General features: G+C 38.0%; 1 protein-coding gene across 2 annotated transcripts in view; it reads right to left on the bottom strand.

The window, feature by feature from the left end:
• Positions 1 to 20507, bottom strand: part of PLG (plasminogen) — a 65514-nt gene that overhangs the window by 24622 nt on the left and 20385 nt on the right. For both annotated transcript variants that reach the window (XM_072637703.1, XM_072637702.1), the window contains exons 3-9: positions 18140 to 18246; positions 16311 to 16425; positions 12922 to 13061; positions 12121 to 12241; positions 10349 to 10467; positions 3652 to 3814; positions 436 to 572 (exon numbers count right to left, since the gene is read on the bottom strand). In XM_072637703.1, coding sequence (XP_072493804.1) covers positions 436 to 572; positions 3652 to 3814; positions 10349 to 10467; positions 12121 to 12241; positions 12922 to 13061; positions 16311 to 16425; positions 18140 to 18246 — 902 coding nt within the window. The remainder of the gene's footprint in view (positions 1 to 435; positions 573 to 3651; positions 3815 to 10348; positions 10468 to 12120; positions 12242 to 12921; positions 13062 to 16310; positions 16426 to 18139; positions 18247 to 20507) is intronic.

Genomic DNA, 20507 nt, shown 5'->3' on the forward strand with positions numbered 1-20507 from the left:
TGAGGGCAGGAGTTGGGATAGAAAGAAAGCATATCTTTTTTTTTCACAACAATCGTGAGGCACATAGTATCAATATTGTTTCCCTATTTTACAGATCAGGAGACTGACATTGAAGGAGTTGAAGTGATTTGCTTGTAATTACCAGAGATGAGATTTAAACCAAGGTCTCTGACTCCATTGGGTACCATGTTCCTTCCACCACCCTGAACTCATCTCTGTCATACTGAATGAATAAATGGGATTTTCTATGCAGCTGATGGGGTCCTCCCCTCAGTTCTGCAAATACACTTCTTAGTCAAATAGTCTATTCCCTGATAAACTGGAATTAGAATAAGAAAGACCTGTAAAGTAGAAGCAGGAGAGTACTGGAAGTAGGAGAGTCACATGATCCCTTTTGGGTCCATGACTCATGTCATTCACAGAAACCTCCCTTACCCACTCTGTCTGTGTGTGGAGAAGAAGTGCCACAGGAAGGTATGGCACAGTATTCCTGCCTCACATCAGGGTTTGTGGTATAGCACCAGGGTTCCAACTCCCCGTCAGGGTTACGGCAATAGTTTTCATCCAAACCTCTGAAAAGAATTTGTTGAAAGTTAATTGAGTTGACATCGGCAGCTGTGAGGAAATATTTTGCCATTACAATAAACAGACTGATTTACATATGACACTGAAGATATATGCCCACCATGGCACAACTCAACTCAGAAATCACTTATTATATGACTCCTGTGTGCTAGTATGTATGGATGAAATGCATGTATGGAATTGTATGGATGAAAACAATATAGGCTCTGACCTCTGGGAGCTAATGCTCTGCTAGAGGAAGGAACATGGAAGGAAGGAAGGCAAAGAGTTTAGAGTACTAATAGAAGAAATCCTAAAAAGGCTCTTCTGGTGGCAGCCCTTAAGCAGACTAAGCCTTGAAGGGATCTGGAGATTCCTAGAGGCTAAAATGAAGAGAGAGGATATTCCAGGCATAAGAGACAACTTATGCAAAAGCATGGAGGTGGGAGAGAGACTACCCTATACAGCCAATAGAAGGTAGAGGATAGAGAGTGAGAGGGAAATAATTTGTAATTAGTTTTGAAAAATAAGTTGGAGGGGCAGTTACATGGAACTAGCGCTGGAGTCAGGAGGACCTGAGTTCAAATCTGTCCTCAGATACTTGACACTTACTAGCTATGTGACCTGAGCAAGTCTTTTAATCCCAACTGATTCACACACCCAAAAAAATACTCAAAAAAAAAAAAAAAGAAAAGAAAAGAAGGAAGGAAGGAAGGAAGGAAGGAAGGAAGGAAGGAAGGAAGGAAGGAAGGAAGGAAGGAAAGTTGGAGACCGTGAAGGGCTTGAAATGGCAAACAGAGGAGTTTGCATTTTACCCTACAAGTCAATAGGGAGCCACTGAAGCTTCTTGAGCAGAAGAGTGAAATTTCAGACACATTGGATTGAACTAAGGCCAGAGATATAACTTAAATGGAATGGGCTCACATATAATTGCAACTTCTTTGAGGTGTGAGGATGAAGAATGCATCTGGACTGTGTGAGAGTTACTTAACCAAAGTCTTTTGGGGGTTATTATTTATGCTAAAGAATTAAAATTAGTCATCACTACCATAAGTACCACTGCTATCACCACTACTACCACTAGTACCTATTACTACTACTATAACTACTACTACATACTTCTACCTATTATCCCCTATGACTACTACCTACAACTACCACAAGTATTACCTATAATTATTATGACCACCACTACCACTACTACCTATGACCACTACTAGTTACTGCTACTTACTATCACTACCTATGACTGCTATCCACCACTACTACTATTACATACAATTACTACTACCACCTATTACTACCACTACTACTACACTGCCACCACCACCACCACTACTACCTATTGCTTCTACTACAACTATTACCACTATTACCTACTACTACCTATATTCTCACCAATAACTACTACCTACTACTACCACTATTACATATAATTACTACTACCACTACTATACCACCACTACCACCACTACTACCTGCTACTACTATCACCTATGAATACTCCACCTATCTACCACTACTACCACTATTACCTACTACTATCTATATTACCATCAATGACTAACTACTACTAGCACTATTATATACAGTTACTGCTACCTGCTACTACCTCCTATGACTACTACTATCTACTATAGCTATCACCTACTACTACCACCACCACCTATACTACTACCTACCACTACTATTTTCTACTCCTCCTACCTACTACTCCTATTGCCATTACTAATACTAATACCACCACCACCTACTATTGCTACTACCACCTATAATCATTTATTACTACTATTACCAGCACTACCACTATTACCTACTACTATTACTAACACCTACCACTATCTACTCCTACCCCCTACTACTCCTACTACAACTAGTACCACTAATACTACTATCACCACCACCACCACCACCTACTGCTTCTACCACTGCTGCCTACTACTACCACCACTACTAGCTACCTAGTACTATTACTCCTACCTATCTACTACTACCACTATCAACACTATTACAACTACCTACTACTACCACCACCATCACTACCACTACTACCTACTACTCTTCTTACCTGCTACTACCACTATCCTGCTGCTACTATTACTACTACCAGTAATAATGATTATAACTGACACTATTTTGGCTAGACCTGTAATTGCATGGCTATAGGGAATTATCTATGAAAAAATTGTAGATGTAGACAAGCAAATATTCTGCAACTTACAGTCTTAGAGAGTTGCCTGAGGCACTGAAAAGTTAATTGACTTGCCCACAGTCACACAGCCAAGCTGTGCCAGAATCAAGATGAATCCAGATTTTCCTTGACTCCATAGAAAGCTGTTAAGCCAATAGGCCACACTACTTCTCAATATGAACCAATGGTAAGTCCTAAAAGTTGTTTGTTTTGGGAAGAAGACTGTGCTCAAGAATATGATTTGTGAAACTAAGTATTCCTCTGGGGCTCCAAAGATCTGTTACTCTAGGAATGGATTATAATGCTGAACTTTGAGTTAGAGGACCTGGGTTCAGATCTGGTCACTTACTTTCAGTTGTGACCCAGGGCGAATCACCTTACTTCAATTTCTTTATCTGTAAAATGAGGACATTAGACTAGGTGGCATCTAGGATTCCTTCTAACTCTAAGTCAATGATAACTCTAAAGCATCCTTTAGGAATTGTTGGCAGAAGGATCTGGTGGACAAGGAGTATGGAGGTGGACATGGAGAAGGAAAGGAAAGTCTGTCTCCCACACATTAGTAGAGACTTCCACCTTCCTTACACGAGCCTCAGCCAGTCTCAATTCTTTTCTGATACCTAAAGGCTTTGACCCCAAATACTGAGTGCTAGATTTGGTTCAAGAGGCCTTAGGTTCCAACCCCAACTCTGCCACATGCTACCTATGTAACCTTAGTCAAACCCTTCAGCTTTCTAGAATTCAGTTTCCTCATCTGTAGAAAGAAGGGGTTGAAGAAGAGGACCTGTAAGTTTCCTTCTGACTCAAAATCTATGACCTGTGATCTTAAAAAAATATATATGAATGGAATTGTATTCTTCTATATTATACTCATTGGTCATCAACTGGGGACTTACCGGCAGGGAAAGTTTTCTGGGGTCCGGTTATGCTTATGAGGTGTCTGTTTGTTCCATCGTTGACAAGTATGTCCGGACTTCGTGACTGCGATTTTGCCTCGGTAGTTTTCACCTCGTCCTTTTAAGCACTGAAGCATGGGACCAGGGGGTGGTGGGGGTGAAGCTTCAAGAGAAAAAAAATTATATTGCATTTTTTGGAAACATAGATGAACATTAGAGAAGAAAAAACTGGCCCATGTTCCTCTTTTGGCTCTGCTTCCCATGAGACTTGACTCTTAGATGTTTTTCCATTTTTCACAAGGCTTGATGAGGCTTGTATTTCCTGCACCTGTTTTTGATCTGAGACAGTTGAAGAGGAACCTTTTCTGGATGCTCTCCAACCCCTTGTAGGCGCCAGTTGTTTTTTTTTTTTTCTGGGAACACTGAGGCAAAAAACAAGCTTAAGGGACTTGTCCAAGGATCACACCACTAGTAAGTGTCTGAGGCTGGATTTGAACTCAGGTCTTCCCGACTCTAGGCTCAGAACTCTATCCACTGTTTCACCTATTATCTGAATAATCAAAATTTTAATCTCCCTTGTTGTGAACACTATCCCTCTATTATTGCAGCATAATATGAATGAGGCAGAGGTCATAGAAAGTTTGCCTTGGAAACATGGTGGCTGTGGAACCCTGTGCCAGTTGCTTAATCTCTCTGAGGCCTCAGTTTTCTCATCTGTAAAATGAGGAGGTTGGGCCAGATGACTTCTGAGATCCCATACAGCTCTAATTTATGATCCTATGTATGTTTGTCTCTCATAAAAGGATATGAGCTCCTTCAGGGGAGGGATTATTTAATTTTTGTCTTTGTATTCTGAAGTGATTAAATAATCAATAAACATTTATCATGTGCCAACTGCGTGCCAGGCACTGTGCTAAGCACCCAGGACACAGAAAGAGGCAAATGCAATCCTTGCCCTCAAGGAACTTATATATAGCCCAATGCCTGGCACACAGTAGGTACTTAAGCGCTTATTTACTAATCAGTATGAGGTTCCCAGGAATTCATAGACATCAGTGTACACATGGTGTAGGTGGTTAAAAAAAAGTGTTGCTGACATTTTAACACATGGAAGTAAAGATATTCGTTAGGAGTCCTAATGGTAGAGACTATTAAGAGCTGAGATCTATAGAGTTAATGCTGATAAAATATCTGGAAAGATGACCTCATTTGGACTTTGTGAGATGGATCATGTGAGGTAGGTAGCTGCCCGTTATTTTACAATTGAGGAAATTAAATTTCAAAGAGGTTAAATGACTTTTACAAGATCCCATTAGTTAGGTGACACAGAGGAGAGAACCCAGGACCTGGAGTCAGGAAGATCTGTGTTCAAATCATGTCTCAGACACTTCCCAATCTGGGTGCCCCTTAAGTCATTTAACTGCTGTTTGCCTTAGTTTCCTTAGGAAGAGAATGGTGTTGGTTGCCTCAGGTTCTTCATCTGTAAAATGGGGATAATAATAGCATCTTCCTCCCAGAATCTTCGTGAGGATCAAATGAGATAATGGTTATGAAATGTTTGCAAACCTTCTAGTGTCATGTAAATGCTACCTTTTTATAAAGTCATACTAATTCTACTCACAGCTGGAATAGGAACATAGGTTTAGAACTGGAAGGAACCTCAGAACTCATTTAGTGCAGTCCCTTCATTGTTCAGAGACCAAAGCTCATGTAAATTGTAATTGGCGTTTCTAACTCCAAATCCAGTATTCTTTTCAATTGACTATTCCTAGTTAAAAAGAAACAAATATCCTAGAAGGAGTGTGATGGTAACACTATATGCCAGAAAAGTATAACTTTATTTAGAAATTAATGAACTCTGAAGGGCTTAAGCAAGGTGGAGAGCCTTTGGATGAAAAGAGAGGGAGAAGAGACAGGAAGGAGAGAGGGTGGGGACAGAGGATGGGAGAGAGGGGGAGAGAGAGAGGAGGGAGGAAGAGAGTAGGACAGAGGAAGTGAGAGAAAAGGTGAGGAGGAAAGGGAGAAAGAGGGAGAAAAAGGTGGCAATTAAACAAAGCTTTGAAGGTAACTATTAGGTATTCTAAGAGGGAATATTCTCCAGGCACCGAGGACAGTCAAAGGCATGGAGAAAGGAGACAGAGTATATTGTGCGAAGTATAGCCAGTTTGGCTGAGTGGGAGAGTGCATTAAGGGGGAGATCTAAATTTTGAAAAATTCCAAAGTGAACAAACAGGGTTGGGTTTTTTGTTTTGTTTTGTTTCGTTTCCTTTTGCATTTTCAAAACAAAAAAGCAGAACAAGAAAGGTATATGTCCATTACTTTGGGGTTGTTAATGAAATGTTAACAGACACCAGAAGTAAAGCCAAATGAATCACTTCCTCTACCACTTTCATCTTCTCTGTCAAGGAGAATGATTTTCAAACTAGAGAGAGTAGAGCAAATACAGTTAAGAGAGAAATAAATAGATGGGAAGATGAAAAGAGAGTATACCTGATCCAGAAGAATTATGTCAGAGGATACAAGAATTAACAGGTAGATGTGATCACAAATCTGCTTTCTGGAATCCCTCTGGAGAAGAGGAGAGGTGGCGGATAATTCAGGAACGGAATATATCACTCCAATGTTAAAAACAGGGGAGGTAGGTTCTAGAAACTAGACTCATGAACTTGATATCAATCCCTGGTGAAATTCCATTATCAATTATTAAACACTTTGTGTGTACTTTGAAGAGGAAGAAGTAGACACTGGGATGTTACTAGAATATCAGAGGAAAGGGGCAGCTAGGTGGCATAGTGTGTAGAACACTGGACTTGGAAACAGAAAGACTCATCTTTGTGAGTTCAAATCTAGCCTCAGACACTTACTATTAACTTAAGTCACATAATCCTTAGTTCCCTCATCTGTAAAAAGAGCTGGAGAATAAAATGCCAATCCACTATCTTTGCCAAGAAAACCCCAAATGGGGTCGTGAAGAGTTGGATACAACTGAAAAATGACCTAAGAGCAACAAAATATCAGAGAAAGGCTATGATGCCTCTGGATTTCAGTAAGGCATTTGACAAAATCTCTTATAACATCCTTCTAGACAAGAGGGAGCAGTGTGACTAGATGGTAGTCACATAATTTTAAGAGTGCAATGAAGACCCAAAGGGTATATTGTCAAATGACATGAGACTAGATCCAAAAATATCCCAACAGAGTCACTGGAACAATGGGCCAAATCTAACATGACATTAAATCCGTGACAGTATTTAATAGGAATAAGTGTGAAATCCTGTTTAATCCCATGAAATCCAGGTCAAAAAATCAACTGCTTTCATGTTTTGTGGTAGCAAAGACCTGGAAACAAAGCACATTCCCATCAACTGAGGAAATGGCTAAATAAGTTATGGCACATGAACATAGTAGAGTTATTATTATGCCGTGAGAAATTATGAATATGATAAGTTCAGAGGAACATGAAGTGACCCAAAGTGAATGAAGCGAACAAAACCAGGAAAATAATATATGCAATAACTAGAACAATGGAAAAGGAAAGGAAAAAAGTGGAATACCTTCACAACATCTCTTATATACATTCCCTTCTTTCTGCTTAGTCACTACCCCACTTTACATCTTCATCAACATTGCAACAGGGGCCTAACTGGTCTCCCAGTTTCAGGTTTCTCCCCCATCTAGTTCGTCCTTTACTCAGATGTCAAGGTGACTCTTCTAAAATGTAGGTCTGACCATGTCACCCCCTTGATCAGTGAGTTCCAGTGGCTCACTGATCCCTCCAGGATCATACACAGTGTCCCAAAAGCCCTAGTGCAATTTTAAAGCTTTGATAGTTATACTTACATAAACTGGGTAGTAAGTGCTCTGTTAGACATTTAAAGTTCTTCATAACCTGACATCTTCCTACATTTCCAGTGATGCACATCACTCCCCTCCACACACTCCAAGATGCAGCTACTTTAGCCTATTTAATAAGCATTGAGCATGAAGTTCCATCTCTCATCTCAATGCCTTTGTACTGACTGTCCTGCAGGCCAAAAATGTTCTGCTCCCTGACCTCTCCATCTTGGTTTCTCTGTCTTTTTTTAAAATTCAGCTCAATTTCCTCCTATTTCAAAAGGCTGCTAGTGCCTCCCCTCTCTAATTCTTTCATGTTTTGTGGTATGTATGAGTATATATATGTATATCTATATTTATATATAATGTGTATATATACATACATATGCAGATAGATAAAGAAAGACAGAGAGATATCTTGTATTGCCTAGTTATTTACATGTCATCGTACCTATTCATGAACTCCTCAAGATTGGGGATTATTTTTTGCCTTTATTTGTATTCTCAGGGTTTGACATATAGCAAATACTTAGTACATGTTTGTTGACTTAAGTGTAATTGCAATGGCCAAGCTTGGCCCTTGAGAAGAACTGGGCAAAATGTACCTCTCTTGTTTCTCAGTAGAGTTGGGAAACTATGGGTTTGGAGTGCTGTAAGCACTATCAGAAACTGTTGGCATATTGGTTGGTTTTGCCCGGCTACTTTTCTTTTCCTTTACTTAGAAGGATGTCTCATTGGTTGGGCAGCAGGGTTATGTTTGGAAATGGAGACGACATAAAAACAAAAGATATCAATAAAATAATATTTTAAATAGTCAACTGTTCAGGTGCAAGTGGAAAGAAATATGCATTAAAGGCAATTAATGTAAAAAGATTTAGGGTAGCAAGAGGGTTAACTACAAGTTTAACATAATGTTCAACAAGATGATTTAACTGCCCCAAAAGTTAATATGATCTTAGACTACAATTAAAGAAATATAATGTCCTGAACAAAGAACATAATTATCCCACAGCACCCCCATAACTGGGCAGCTAGGGGGCACAGAGAATGGAGTGCTGGGCCTGGAGTCAGGAAGCTCCTCTTCCTGAGTTCAAATCCAGCCTCAGACATTTACTAGCTATGTGACCCTGGGCAAATCACTTAACCCTGTTTGCTTCAGTTTCCTTATCTGTAAAATGAGCTGGAGAAGGAAATGGCAAACCACTCCTATATTTCTGCCAAGAAAACTCCATGGGGTCACAAAGCATCAGACATGACTGAAAACAACTGAACGATAACAACAACATTCTTTACTTAATCCTTGTCTAACTCTTTCTTTTGAATTTCATGTCTTAGATTTGCATTTTACTCCTAAACATAGAGGAGGCTGGTTCTCCTGTTAGTAGGTCAAGATCAGCTCCATCATCTCTAACTAGGAGCTGATATAAAAGGGCAGAGGATTATTTAAAATTCTGTAGTAGCACTAAGTTGTGCCTTTTTCTATCAGCTCCATCCTCTCTAGTGAGGATCTTGGCCTAGCATACAGCCAGTCAATCCATCTGAGGATTCTGGAGATGAGCTTTCTTGCGGTTTTCTCAGCTTTCAGAGCAGACTGGCCTCCTTTCAGCTTGGAAGCTCATGACATCAGTTATATCCACTGCCAAGTTGTGCCCTATAGCCTGAAGACTATTTCCTGTATACAAAAGCCCTCAGTCAGTTTTCAGAGTTTCATCACAGCTCCTTAACAGAAAAGAGAAGGCTTAAAGGAAACAGGCTACTTGTCTTTGAAAAGCTGAAAAGTTGTCACTGAGAAAAAGAACTCAATTTATTCTGTGTCATTTGGGGCAGAATTAGATCCAGTAGATCAAAAGTATGAAAAGGTTTATTTCAGTGCAACATACAGAAGTGTTGTCTAATAATTAGTAGTTGAAATAGTTATCAGGTTGAAATATATAGTTATAAAATTTAAAATAGAACGGGCTGACTTGTAAAGTAGTAAATTCCCCATTGCTAGAGATATTCAAGGAAAGGTCAGATTACACATGTCAGGGAATGATGATGACCTAAGATCTCTTTACTTCAAGACCTTATTAATTTACACACAGGGTAGTGAGGTAGCACAGTGGATAGAGTAACAGGCCTGGAGATAAGAAGACATGAGTTCAAATTTGACCTCAGATACTTTTTATCTGTGTGACCTTATAAGGGAAGGCTTGTGGTGGAGTAAGGAAGTATATCCAGAAATGACTATGGTATAAAAAAACCAAAAGGCATCAATAAAACTAATTAGATAGAATTTTTTAAAGCAGCATTTAAAAATGGAGGGGGGGGGAGGAAGTAAATGAGTAGATCAGAAGTGAGCCCCATTTTCACTTAGAAGTAGAGAAGAACAAACTACTGAAGTCAGTATCTCAGATAGAGAGCCATGATCCATGTTTTCCCTTCCATAATATGTAAGTAGGTCTGATTAGGAAGAAAAATATAGCTAATGTTTTTATTAGGCAGCTAGATGATGCAGTGGATAGAGTGCCGGGCCTGGAGTCAGGAAGACCTGCATTCAAATCCAACCACAGACATTTACTAGTTGTGTGACCCTTGGCAAGTCGCTTAACCCTATTTGCTTCAGTTTTCTCATCTGTAAAATGAGCTGGAGAAGGAAATGGCAAAGCACTCCAGTGTCTATGCTGAGGAAACCTCAACTGAAGTCACAAAGAGTCAGTCAAAACTAAAAAAAGTAATTTAACAAATAGCAATAATGAATTCTAAGGTCTAATGTCACCTTTCAGTCAGATACGTAGACACTGCCAGATATTTTCACCTTTCTCCCATTTAAACTTCATCCAGAGGCTTTGAACAGCACAGTGCTATAATAGGTGATACGTACAGCAGCGGGGGATATTGCAGAATTCCCAGCGCTTCTCTGGATTAGAGGTAAAACACCATGGCCGAGGCTCTCCATCTGGGTTTCGGCAATAATTCTCCTTTAGGTCCTTGCTGGGAAATCTGAGCAGGGAAAGAACTTGTCACATTTAAGTTTGCAACATCGCTCATATAATATCCCCTTCTCTCCTCTGACACTGCTTCCTTCGGAACTCAGTTCACATGCCAGCTTCTACAAGAGGCCCTTTCTTAATCTCCTCCATCCACCAAAACTTTCCTACTGAGATTACCTCTCGTTTAGACTGTATTCATTTTGCACACATATAGTTATTGACATGTCTTCCCCATTAGAATTGTGAGCTCCTGAGGGTGGGGACCATATTTTTGCTTTTCTCTGTATCACCAGTACTTAGCAAAATGCCTGATACAAGTTAAGTACTTAATAGATGCTTGTCAGTGACGCTGCTGATGATTTAAGGAACTCTTAGTAAGGAAACTTTCTTTACCAATACAGGTCAATAATCACTCTAAAATTTGCAATTTTAGAGTGTTCCCTGGCAAACTCAGGGATTAAGTGACACAATTGTTCATGGTCGTACAACCAGTATGTGTCATGGTCAGGATTTTTAACCAGGTTGTCTTGACCTTCAGGCCAACCCATCATGCAATTCTGTGTCTATACCAATTCTGTGTCTATAAATAAAATAAATTCATAGTAATAAGGGTAAGGAACTGCAGAAAAATATTGGGGAGGGGGAGGGAAAAGCTTAGTGCTTAAGTGAACCATGAAAGAATGTAGGAAATCTAAGAATTAGAGGGATCATCTAAGCAAAGACACAAGGATGGGAGTAGGATGTCATGTACCCCAGTGGTATCAAAGAAATAAAGACCAGTAAATGATACAGACAGATCTCTGTGGGCTGCAGACTAACTTAGAAAACCACCTATTGATGTTATCTATTTCTACTATAATTTCGTTTATTTTGTTTTCTATTTCCCAGTTACACTTTAATCTGGCTCAAGTTGAGTGTGGGACTGTTGTGCACTGTGTGTTTAATACCTCTATCGTGGGGGAAACAGCAAATGTATGGCACATACTTAACACATAATTTTTGAATCTGCCTATTTAACTATCTACTGAGAAAATATAATGAGCTGGTACACACTGAGAAGTGCTTTCAATGCATGACTCTTCTGTCCTGCAGAGTGTTCACAGAGTAGGAAAAATAGGACCCCAGGGAAGCAGAAGCAAAAGCAAGCACAGATGGTCCCTTATTCTGATAACAAAAGATTCCTTTGGGATGCACAACATCTGGGTAGGAGGGCATCTAGGGAATGCAGATGCAATTGATTGCATCAGTACTTCTGCTGTATATCAAAAGATAACCACCTTTCCCCCTATTCCCTCAAAAAAAAAAAAATATTACTCAGCTAGTGGGAAAAGGGCTGGTGGGTCTTGGGTCTAATTCACCTATACCTGATGACGAGAACAGAGCATGTGATAAGTGTCAAAGGAATGAATGCAAGAATGAGAATAGTTGAGGCTGGTAGATATGGCACCATTCTAGTCTTCTGCTATTTTGCCTTGGCTTCTTCCTTTATGTCGTCATCATAAAAAAGTCAGGGGGAGAAGGGAGATTTCTGAGATCTGAAGCTCATAAGCAATGGCTTCTCATCTTCCAGTCACTTCTTGGATGAATAAGAATTAGTCATTAGAAACACCTGTGTGGATCAGAGTTAATTTTGACTGCTTTCTTTTCTTCTGGAAAGACTTACTTGGAAGGGATGTACTCATGAGAATGTGGTTCCTGGGAGTCCCAAGGCTGACACTCAATTCCAGATTCTGTCTTTGAAATGGTGCCTCGATAGTTTTCACCACTGCAATGCATGCATTCATCTGGCATGGTGAGTTGCGTGGAAATGCAGAGAGAGGTTGAAATGAATGAAGGTAATAAAGCCAAAATGAGGGTAGTGGGTGGGAGAAGGAGGATGGGAGGAACAAACACAGATGAGAAACTGGAGCTAGAGATGAGATTAGAAATAGCTGAGTGCCACTTTCTGTCTACACCTGCTTTCTACACAGTTTCCAACAAAGAAGGGCTAATAAAAGATTATTTCCTAATTCAGTTCTAATCTCTCCACCTTTGTAACTATAGATATTTGAAAGAGCTAAGAGCATAGATTATTTTAATCTCTAGACCCCCTCTTCTAGTCAACCTCAATTAAGGAATTTTTTAATGAATACAGGAGTGTGCTGGTAAAAGCTTAATAGCTGACTCTTCTGAAAAAAAAAAGTATGTCACAGACCGAATTAATAACACTTTCTTAAGTCTAGATAAGCAACAAAACAATAAGTCAAACCTTGATTTATAACCTCAAAGGATTTACAAAGTGCTCAATGAAAAGTTAACAATGGGTTCTCTGAAGCTACTTCCAACATGTTGTTGAGATTCAACATGTCTGTGTGCCTTACTTTATAGAAAGAAGGAAGGAAGGAAGGAAGCAAGGAAGGAAGGAAATGAAGAGACAGAGACAGAGAGAGAAACAGAGACAGAGACAGAGACAGACAGGCCTGACCTTCACATTCAGGAACATCACAATATTCATATCTGATGTCTGGATTTGTGGTATAGCACCAAGGTCCCTTAACGTCATCATCAGGATTTCTGCAGTAGTTTTTCTCCAGTCCTGCATCTGGGTATTTGCTTGGTGCATAGCTGGGGAAAGAGGGGAATGCTTTAATTGAATACCAATAGTTAATTAGGAGAGATATTCATGGCATAGTGGGAAAAGAGAAAGACCTGGGTTCAAGTCCCAAGACTGACATAAACTGTTTGTGTGATAGCTAGGTAAGGCACCTAGCCAAACAATGCTCCCAGCAACACTCCAGGACTATCAATCAATGAGAAAATGTTGACTTACTTTGTTAGGGGAAATTAGGTGGTTCAGTGGATAGAGCTGCTGGACATGGAGTCAGGAAGACTTGAATTCAAATTTGGCCTGCTAGTTGTGTGGCCCTGGACAACCTGTTTACCTCGGTTTCTTCAGCTATAAAATGGGGATATATTACCTACCTCCCAGGATTGTCATGAGGATAAAATGAGATAATATTTATAGAGTATTTAGCACAGTGCCCCTGGCACATAGTAGGTGTTATATAAATATTAGCTATAATAATTATGTCATTATTATACCAATGAAATCACGTGTTCAATTCCAGCCCCCATCCCTATATTTCAATAATGAATATGTTTCTGTAAGCCAGAAAAAGAGGCACATCTAATCTGAGATTTAGGCTTTTAGCATCCTAATACACAGAGAATAAGATAATCCACATTTGTTGAATGCTAATAACTCACTTGTAGCTGAAGTTTCATAAGCTACTTTCCTTCTAAACTCTCCCTCCAAGATAGGTATATTGTAATGGTTATAATAATAATAAAGACAATAGCTAGTATTTACATGGTGCTGTAAGATTTGCAAAACACCTTACATGTATTATCTCATTTGATCATGAATGAGAAAACTGAAGTTCCCAGAGAATAACTGACTCACCCTGGGTCACATAGCTAGCCAGTAAAAGATTCAAACCCAAGTCTCACATCGTTATAGGTATATAGCTTTTTCCAGTATTCCATTCAACCTCTCCATTTCTGTAACAACTTGAACTCACATGACAACTGGAATTTCTGTAGGATTTTTGCCATTTTTGTGATTTGTCAGAAATTTGTTTATTATTTATGAAGAATAAGTATAAATAATATGATATATTACAATTCATCATTATATTGCATATTGTAATTTATGTTACACATAATTATAATAAATTAAAATTATATAATATAATATAAAATAATGATGTAAATGATATAACAAATACATAAAATTATTTATTGTTGATGTTATTATTCTACTTTCAGGTCTCTGAACAGATGCTTAACATATATGTTTGCCTAGATCCAGAATCATCAACTCTATATAGAGACCAGAGGGAAAATGGTGACTTTCCAGGTCCATAAAATCCTTCACCCATTCCTACCATCAACTTCTGTCCAGTTGCCTATGGAAGATAAAGCTAATACCTCACCAGTCGGAGATTCTTAATATATTTGTAGTTGAAATTCTCAGCAAAGAAGACAAAGTTAGAAGAAAAAATTTTGAAACTGATCTAGGAAAATGCCTCCTGCTATTTATCATACCTTCTATATCTCACAAACTGAGGAAAACGCTTCTGTTCCTCCCAGCAAGAAGAAAACCACCAGACAAATATTTCTTTAAACTCTCAGATTCTATGCAGATAAGCAATTGTCTATTTAATTCATAATCTTAGACATTTTCCTGGGGATTCTCTGAGGTTGATTGCCCATGGTCATATGCACACTACATATAACTAGTATGCATCAAAAGCAAGATTTGAACTTAGGCATTGTTGACTCTAACTCTCTTCATTATGCCCTGCTATCTCCCATTATCCCTGAAAAATTACAAGCTTTATTTTAAGAAGAAGAATTTTATTTTGGTTTTTAAAAAAGCCCTGTGTATGTCCTTTAGAATAAGTCAGGCTTGGATATGATAACTATTATTCAGTTAACTTGAGTTAGCTGAAAAGAACAACTTTTTTTAAAAAAATAGATTTTTATTGAGATATACAGGGCAAAACATTCAAATAATATGTCATAACAGTGAGGGAGCACAACAGCTTTTAAGCAAGAATCATGCCTCTGTATAGATATTTACCATATACAATTAAAAAAAGCAAATTTGAATTTCTCAGATTTCAGTTCAGCAGGTTTTCAATATAAACTTATTTGTCTTTGATTACATAGTTCTGCTTAATAGATGGTGTCATACCAGAATTTCCTGTATATGTATGTATATTTTAATGATGTTTCTGTATAAATATGAACAATAAGACAAAAATCATCATTATAGCTGAACCAAATAGTGCAGGATGGGGAGTAATATATAATAAGGCTGAAAAAGTAGGATGGGACAAGTTTGTGAAGGCCTTTGAGTATTAGTGGCTGGGATATTTGACCCTAGATCAGTTGGGAGTTTGAGTAGCTGAGTGGCATGGTCAGACCTATACTTTAGGAAAGTCATTTTGGAAGGTCTGTGGAAATGAAGTGGAGTGGGGTAACTGAGGCAGGGAGATCAATTAGGAATTTTTTGCCACAGTCATAAAGTTGAGAGATGATCTGGGGATGGGAATAGAAAGATGTTTGAATTTCACCAATGACATCTGCATAGCTATTACTATATAGTGCTGGGCCAGAGTTAGAATGTAAGTGCCCTAAGGAGCCAATACCCAGAGAGGAAGAGTCAAAATTGGGAGCTTACACAGTGATAGAAGTGGATAGAGAGGAGGAATGCTGGGCAAAAAGGGGTGAAAGGCAGATATGATTGTGTTGGAGATATCTCTTAGGATTGGTTATGGAGGAAAGTAGCCTGTAGCCCATCTTTACACCCTCTGATTGGATGATCATGGTGCTCAAGAGGTCAGGACCTCCATTTTGGAAATGAATACTCTAGACAAAAAGGAATTAACCAGGTCCACTTTAGTTGTTGTTCAATCGTTGTCCAACAATTGTATCCAACTCTTTGTGATCCAGTAAGGCATTTTCTTGGCAAAGATGCTGGAATGGGTTTGCCATTTCCTTATCCAGTGGGCAGAGGTTAAGTGATTTACCCATGATCAAACAGCTAGTGAGTATGTGAGATAGGATTTGAATTCAAGTCTTCCTGACTCCAGGCCCAGGGCTATTAACTGAACCACCTGACCAACTGAGGTGACCTTGGCCACTCCCACTTTGGAACTGTGCTCTAAATGTTTGATCCATTTGACAATGCTCATCTATAATGAGCACTGTGATGTTAATTCCCATCCACAGGTCTGATTTGGTTTGGGGGATAACTGAATTATCCTGAATACAGCACATGAACAGTGATGGGGAAAAAAAACTTACTTGGGTACATGAGGGCTAAGATCACTCCATTTCTGGCAGGTAATTCCACTTTTAGTTTTAGACAAAGTCCCTCTATAGTTTCTTCCATTTCCACTCTTGCAGTCTGAAAGGTATACTGAAAAGAAATTCCCATCAGTCAAACTATTTCATAATAGATAAATCTGAAAATACACAGATAAACAGACAAATCTGCTTAATTACAAGCTAATATGTTATCCCATAGCACAGAGAATTGACATTTTGGACAGCTGCATTATTGCTGCTGTCAGACTCCCTGAAAAGATCATTTCTTCTGTCTCCAGTGGCAGTGAGCTAAACCACCCAAGCTGTGATTTGTCAGTGATAACTTTCCATGCAAAAATCCTGGCCAATTGTGTTAAAGTGTTTCAGTGCTCTACAAGAGAAAAAGCAAATATTGAAAAGGCCATCTTCTGGCTCTTGCTTTTGGTATGTACCTAGAGAAGCCTCTCACCTTCCAAACCAATTACCTTTTGAAGTCTGATCTGAAGACCTATCTTATGTCTTAAGTAACATGTCTAAATGTTAGAATTTGGGAAGGTGAGTTCTTCATACTGCCTCTATTTCATGCACAGTGAAACCTACCAGATCGTAGATTAAGAGCTAGAAGGAATGTTAGTGGAAACTGAGGCCCAGAGAGGTGAAATACTCTGCCCAAAGTTAGACAAGGGAAAAAGTGGCAGAGCTTAAGATTTCAGCCTAGGACCTCTGCCTATTCTCAGCAAGTTTTAGTGTTAAGTGGTATTTCAAGCTCAAAACAATGAAGGTAAAATATTTCATGGGTAAGAGTGTACTCTAGCAAAGATAGAGTAGAAAAGTAGAATGGTCATGGAAAGAAGGTGCATCAATGTGTTTTTGACTGGATTTTTTCTTATTCTAGGGAAATATTGCAAAAATCTCTGGTTTTCTTTTTGGAGGAATGGACTAGGGTAGAAACAGGGATATCTGTAGTATATTATATGGAGCTCTATGGATCCCAGAAATAGAAAACTGCTTATTATATCAAGGTATAAGTTAAGCAAAATTAATCAACTGGGATAAAATTTGTCTAATGTCAACAATAAATACCTACTGCATCACTATAGAGTTTTCTAATCCCAGGCAGCTGTCCTTTTGTAGGACACCACTAGTTGTGATTAGTTTATTCTTTATCCGAGTTAAAATGTAATACTATTAAAGGGTTCTACTATAATACTCTCAGGAAGGACTAGATAGATAGATAGACACATACATACATGTATCAATAGATGCATCATATAAATAGATGATAGGTACATAGATATATGGACATTTAGATAGACAGATACATATATAGATACACTGTATGGATGGATGGATAGACAGACAGACATAGATAGATAGATAGATAGATAGATAGATAGATAGATAGATAGATAGATAGATAGATAGATGATACACACATACATGCATATATAAATGGATACATAGACAGATCCATGCATACATAGATACATGCATAAAGAGAGATACAAAGATAGGAATATAGACCAAATAGAGATAGGTAGAGATATGTACACACTAGCTCAGGACACTTGTATCCAATGATATCTGAATAACCCTTCATTCATATTCTGAAGGTGGAAACCAAGACAGTCAGCCTCCCTCAGTGGAAATGTTATAGAGCCTTTTATCTAGCCCAGGAAGAATTTACCACTCTGGTCACTTTCTTACAAAAACAAAGTAACCCCTCACTACTTAGTCTATTCTCATCTCTTTGGGAAAGAAAAAGCATTAATAGGTTGTACATGGCTCTTTCTTAAGAAGGAAGTTGAACAAGAAGACTTGCATACTTCTCTTTTCAAATAAAACCACATCTCTCTTCCTCTCAACAGAGGAAGTCTTGCTGTTTTCTGACATGATCACGCACTTCTGTTCTTTGTTGTAATGTTCAAAGGACCTGCAGAAACGAACCAAAGACAAGAGAGATTTTTCCTTTGGTTGATATAGACAAATATTTATTCACAAGCCTAATACATGTGAATATATGTATATTTATACATATGTGCATGTGCATATACATGTATTTATATACAAGTGTACATAGATGCATATAGACATTCACATGTATGTGCATACACATATATAGATGTGTATTTCTGGATAACAGGAGATAAACTCGAAAAATAGGATAAGGAGAGCTTTAACTGACAAGCAAAATTATAATAAGATATATAACAAAATTTGAAAATCCCTGTGCTTTGTGATAAATTGTGGGAACTCTAAATCTATTCACCTACATATATTTTAGGTAAAATTAAAAGTGATCCAGAATACTGTAGTTCATTTTTCTTTTTTGTAACCCCAACACCTTGCACAGTGTCAGTGTCAGAATGTGAGGAAATAAAAGTATTCTTTTATTCACTGGCTTTCTCCCTCTTAATTTAATTCTATATCTTTTGGTTTCAAATTATTTGCTCATAGCACACATTGATCTAAAACTATTGTTAATATCTATGCATTTAACATTGTAGTAGAAAGAAAGAAAGTTAAGCACTTCCTCTGGATCAATCATCTCTCTCTTACCTGTTATCCCCTGCCTCCCTCATCTCATCTTTCTAATCTATCCAAGGCATCACTACCAGATCAATCTTCCATGGAGGATGTCATTCTCTCATACCTTTAATAATTCTCTTTAAATGATTAGCAGCGTAATAAAAGTCCAAAATCCTTTTCTGGTCAGTAAAGGCTCTCCATATCATTTTTTTCTAACTTTGTCTCCAGCTATTTACAACTATGCATATATATATATATATTTACATATACATGTGTGCATAATACATATACATAATATACATTTACATATACATATACATATCTTATGCTTCAATCAAGTGGATCTATTTCTTTACCTCCTTAACATCTTGTTGCAAAGTAGGTTAAGTGACTTGCCTAGGATCACACAGCTAAGAAGTATCTGAGGCCACGTTTAAACTAATTGCAGGCCTGGTGCTCTAGCCTCTGTACCACTTAGTTGCCTTGTTATAACCACCACTTGTTATAGCTCACCACAGGGTGAGCTATAGTAATAAGGCAAGAAAAAATCAAGGAAATAAGCATAGACAGAGGAAACAAAATTATCACTTGTAGCAGATGATATGATAATCTATTTAGGGAATCCTGGACAGCCAGCTAAAAAATTAATTGAAACAATAACCAGCAAAGTTGTAAGATATAAACATATCCACATAAATCATCAACATTTCTGTATATCACCAATGAGACTCAGCAGGATGAGATAGAAAGAAAAATTCTACTTAAAATAACTAGAGTATAAAAAGTCCTTAGAAGTCTAATTAGCAAGATACGACAATTATAAATCAGTCAAATAACTGGATAAATATTAATTGTTCACTAGTAGGTTGAGCCAATATAATAAAATGACAATGCTACATAAAATATATGTATTCAATGCCATCCCAATCAAACTACCAAAGGATTGCTTTGTAGAGTTAGGAAAAAAATAACAATATTCACCTGGACATGCAAAAGGAAAATAATGGGGGAAAAGTAGATAGACAAGGAGTCTCATACTATATTACAAAGCAGTACTCATAAAAATGATTTGGAAAATCATTAGAATAGATTAGGTACACAACATATCGAAGCAGATGAGCACAGTAACCTAGCATTGAATAAACCCAAAGACCCCAAGTCACTAATCAGCAAAAAACAGCTGGAAAAAAAATTGGACAGCAGACTAGCAGAAAATAGTCAATGGCATCTCATGCTACTTTCCAAGATAACTTCCAGATGACTATAGGGCTTAGAAAAAAAAGGGTGACAAAAGAAATAAAAGGAATGATGAAGAAATTGCCTTTTAAATATGTGAATGGGGAACAGTTCATGGCTAAACAAGGGTTAGAAAGGATCACACAAAATAAAGAGGACAAGTTTGGTTACATAAAATAAGAAAGGTTTTGCACATATGAAACATGCAGTAAAATTAAAGGGGAAATGGGTAAAGGAAAAAAATCTTGTCAGGACATTTTTCTGATAAGGGTTTCATTTCCAAGTGATACAAACTAATTCAAACTTATAAGAATAAAAGCCTTTTCCCAACTGATAAATGGTCAAAGGATATGAATGAGTAGTTTTCTAATTTTTTAAAAAAGCTGACAATAATTATCTTTAAAAATGGAGAGTGATGTGAGCCAAATC

Source organism: Notamacropus eugenii, chromosome 2, assembly GCF_028372415.1.
Source record: "Notamacropus eugenii isolate mMacEug1 chromosome 2, mMacEug1.pri_v2, whole genome shotgun sequence".
Taxonomy (NCBI): domain Eukaryota; kingdom Metazoa; phylum Chordata; class Mammalia; order Diprotodontia; family Macropodidae; genus Notamacropus; species Notamacropus eugenii.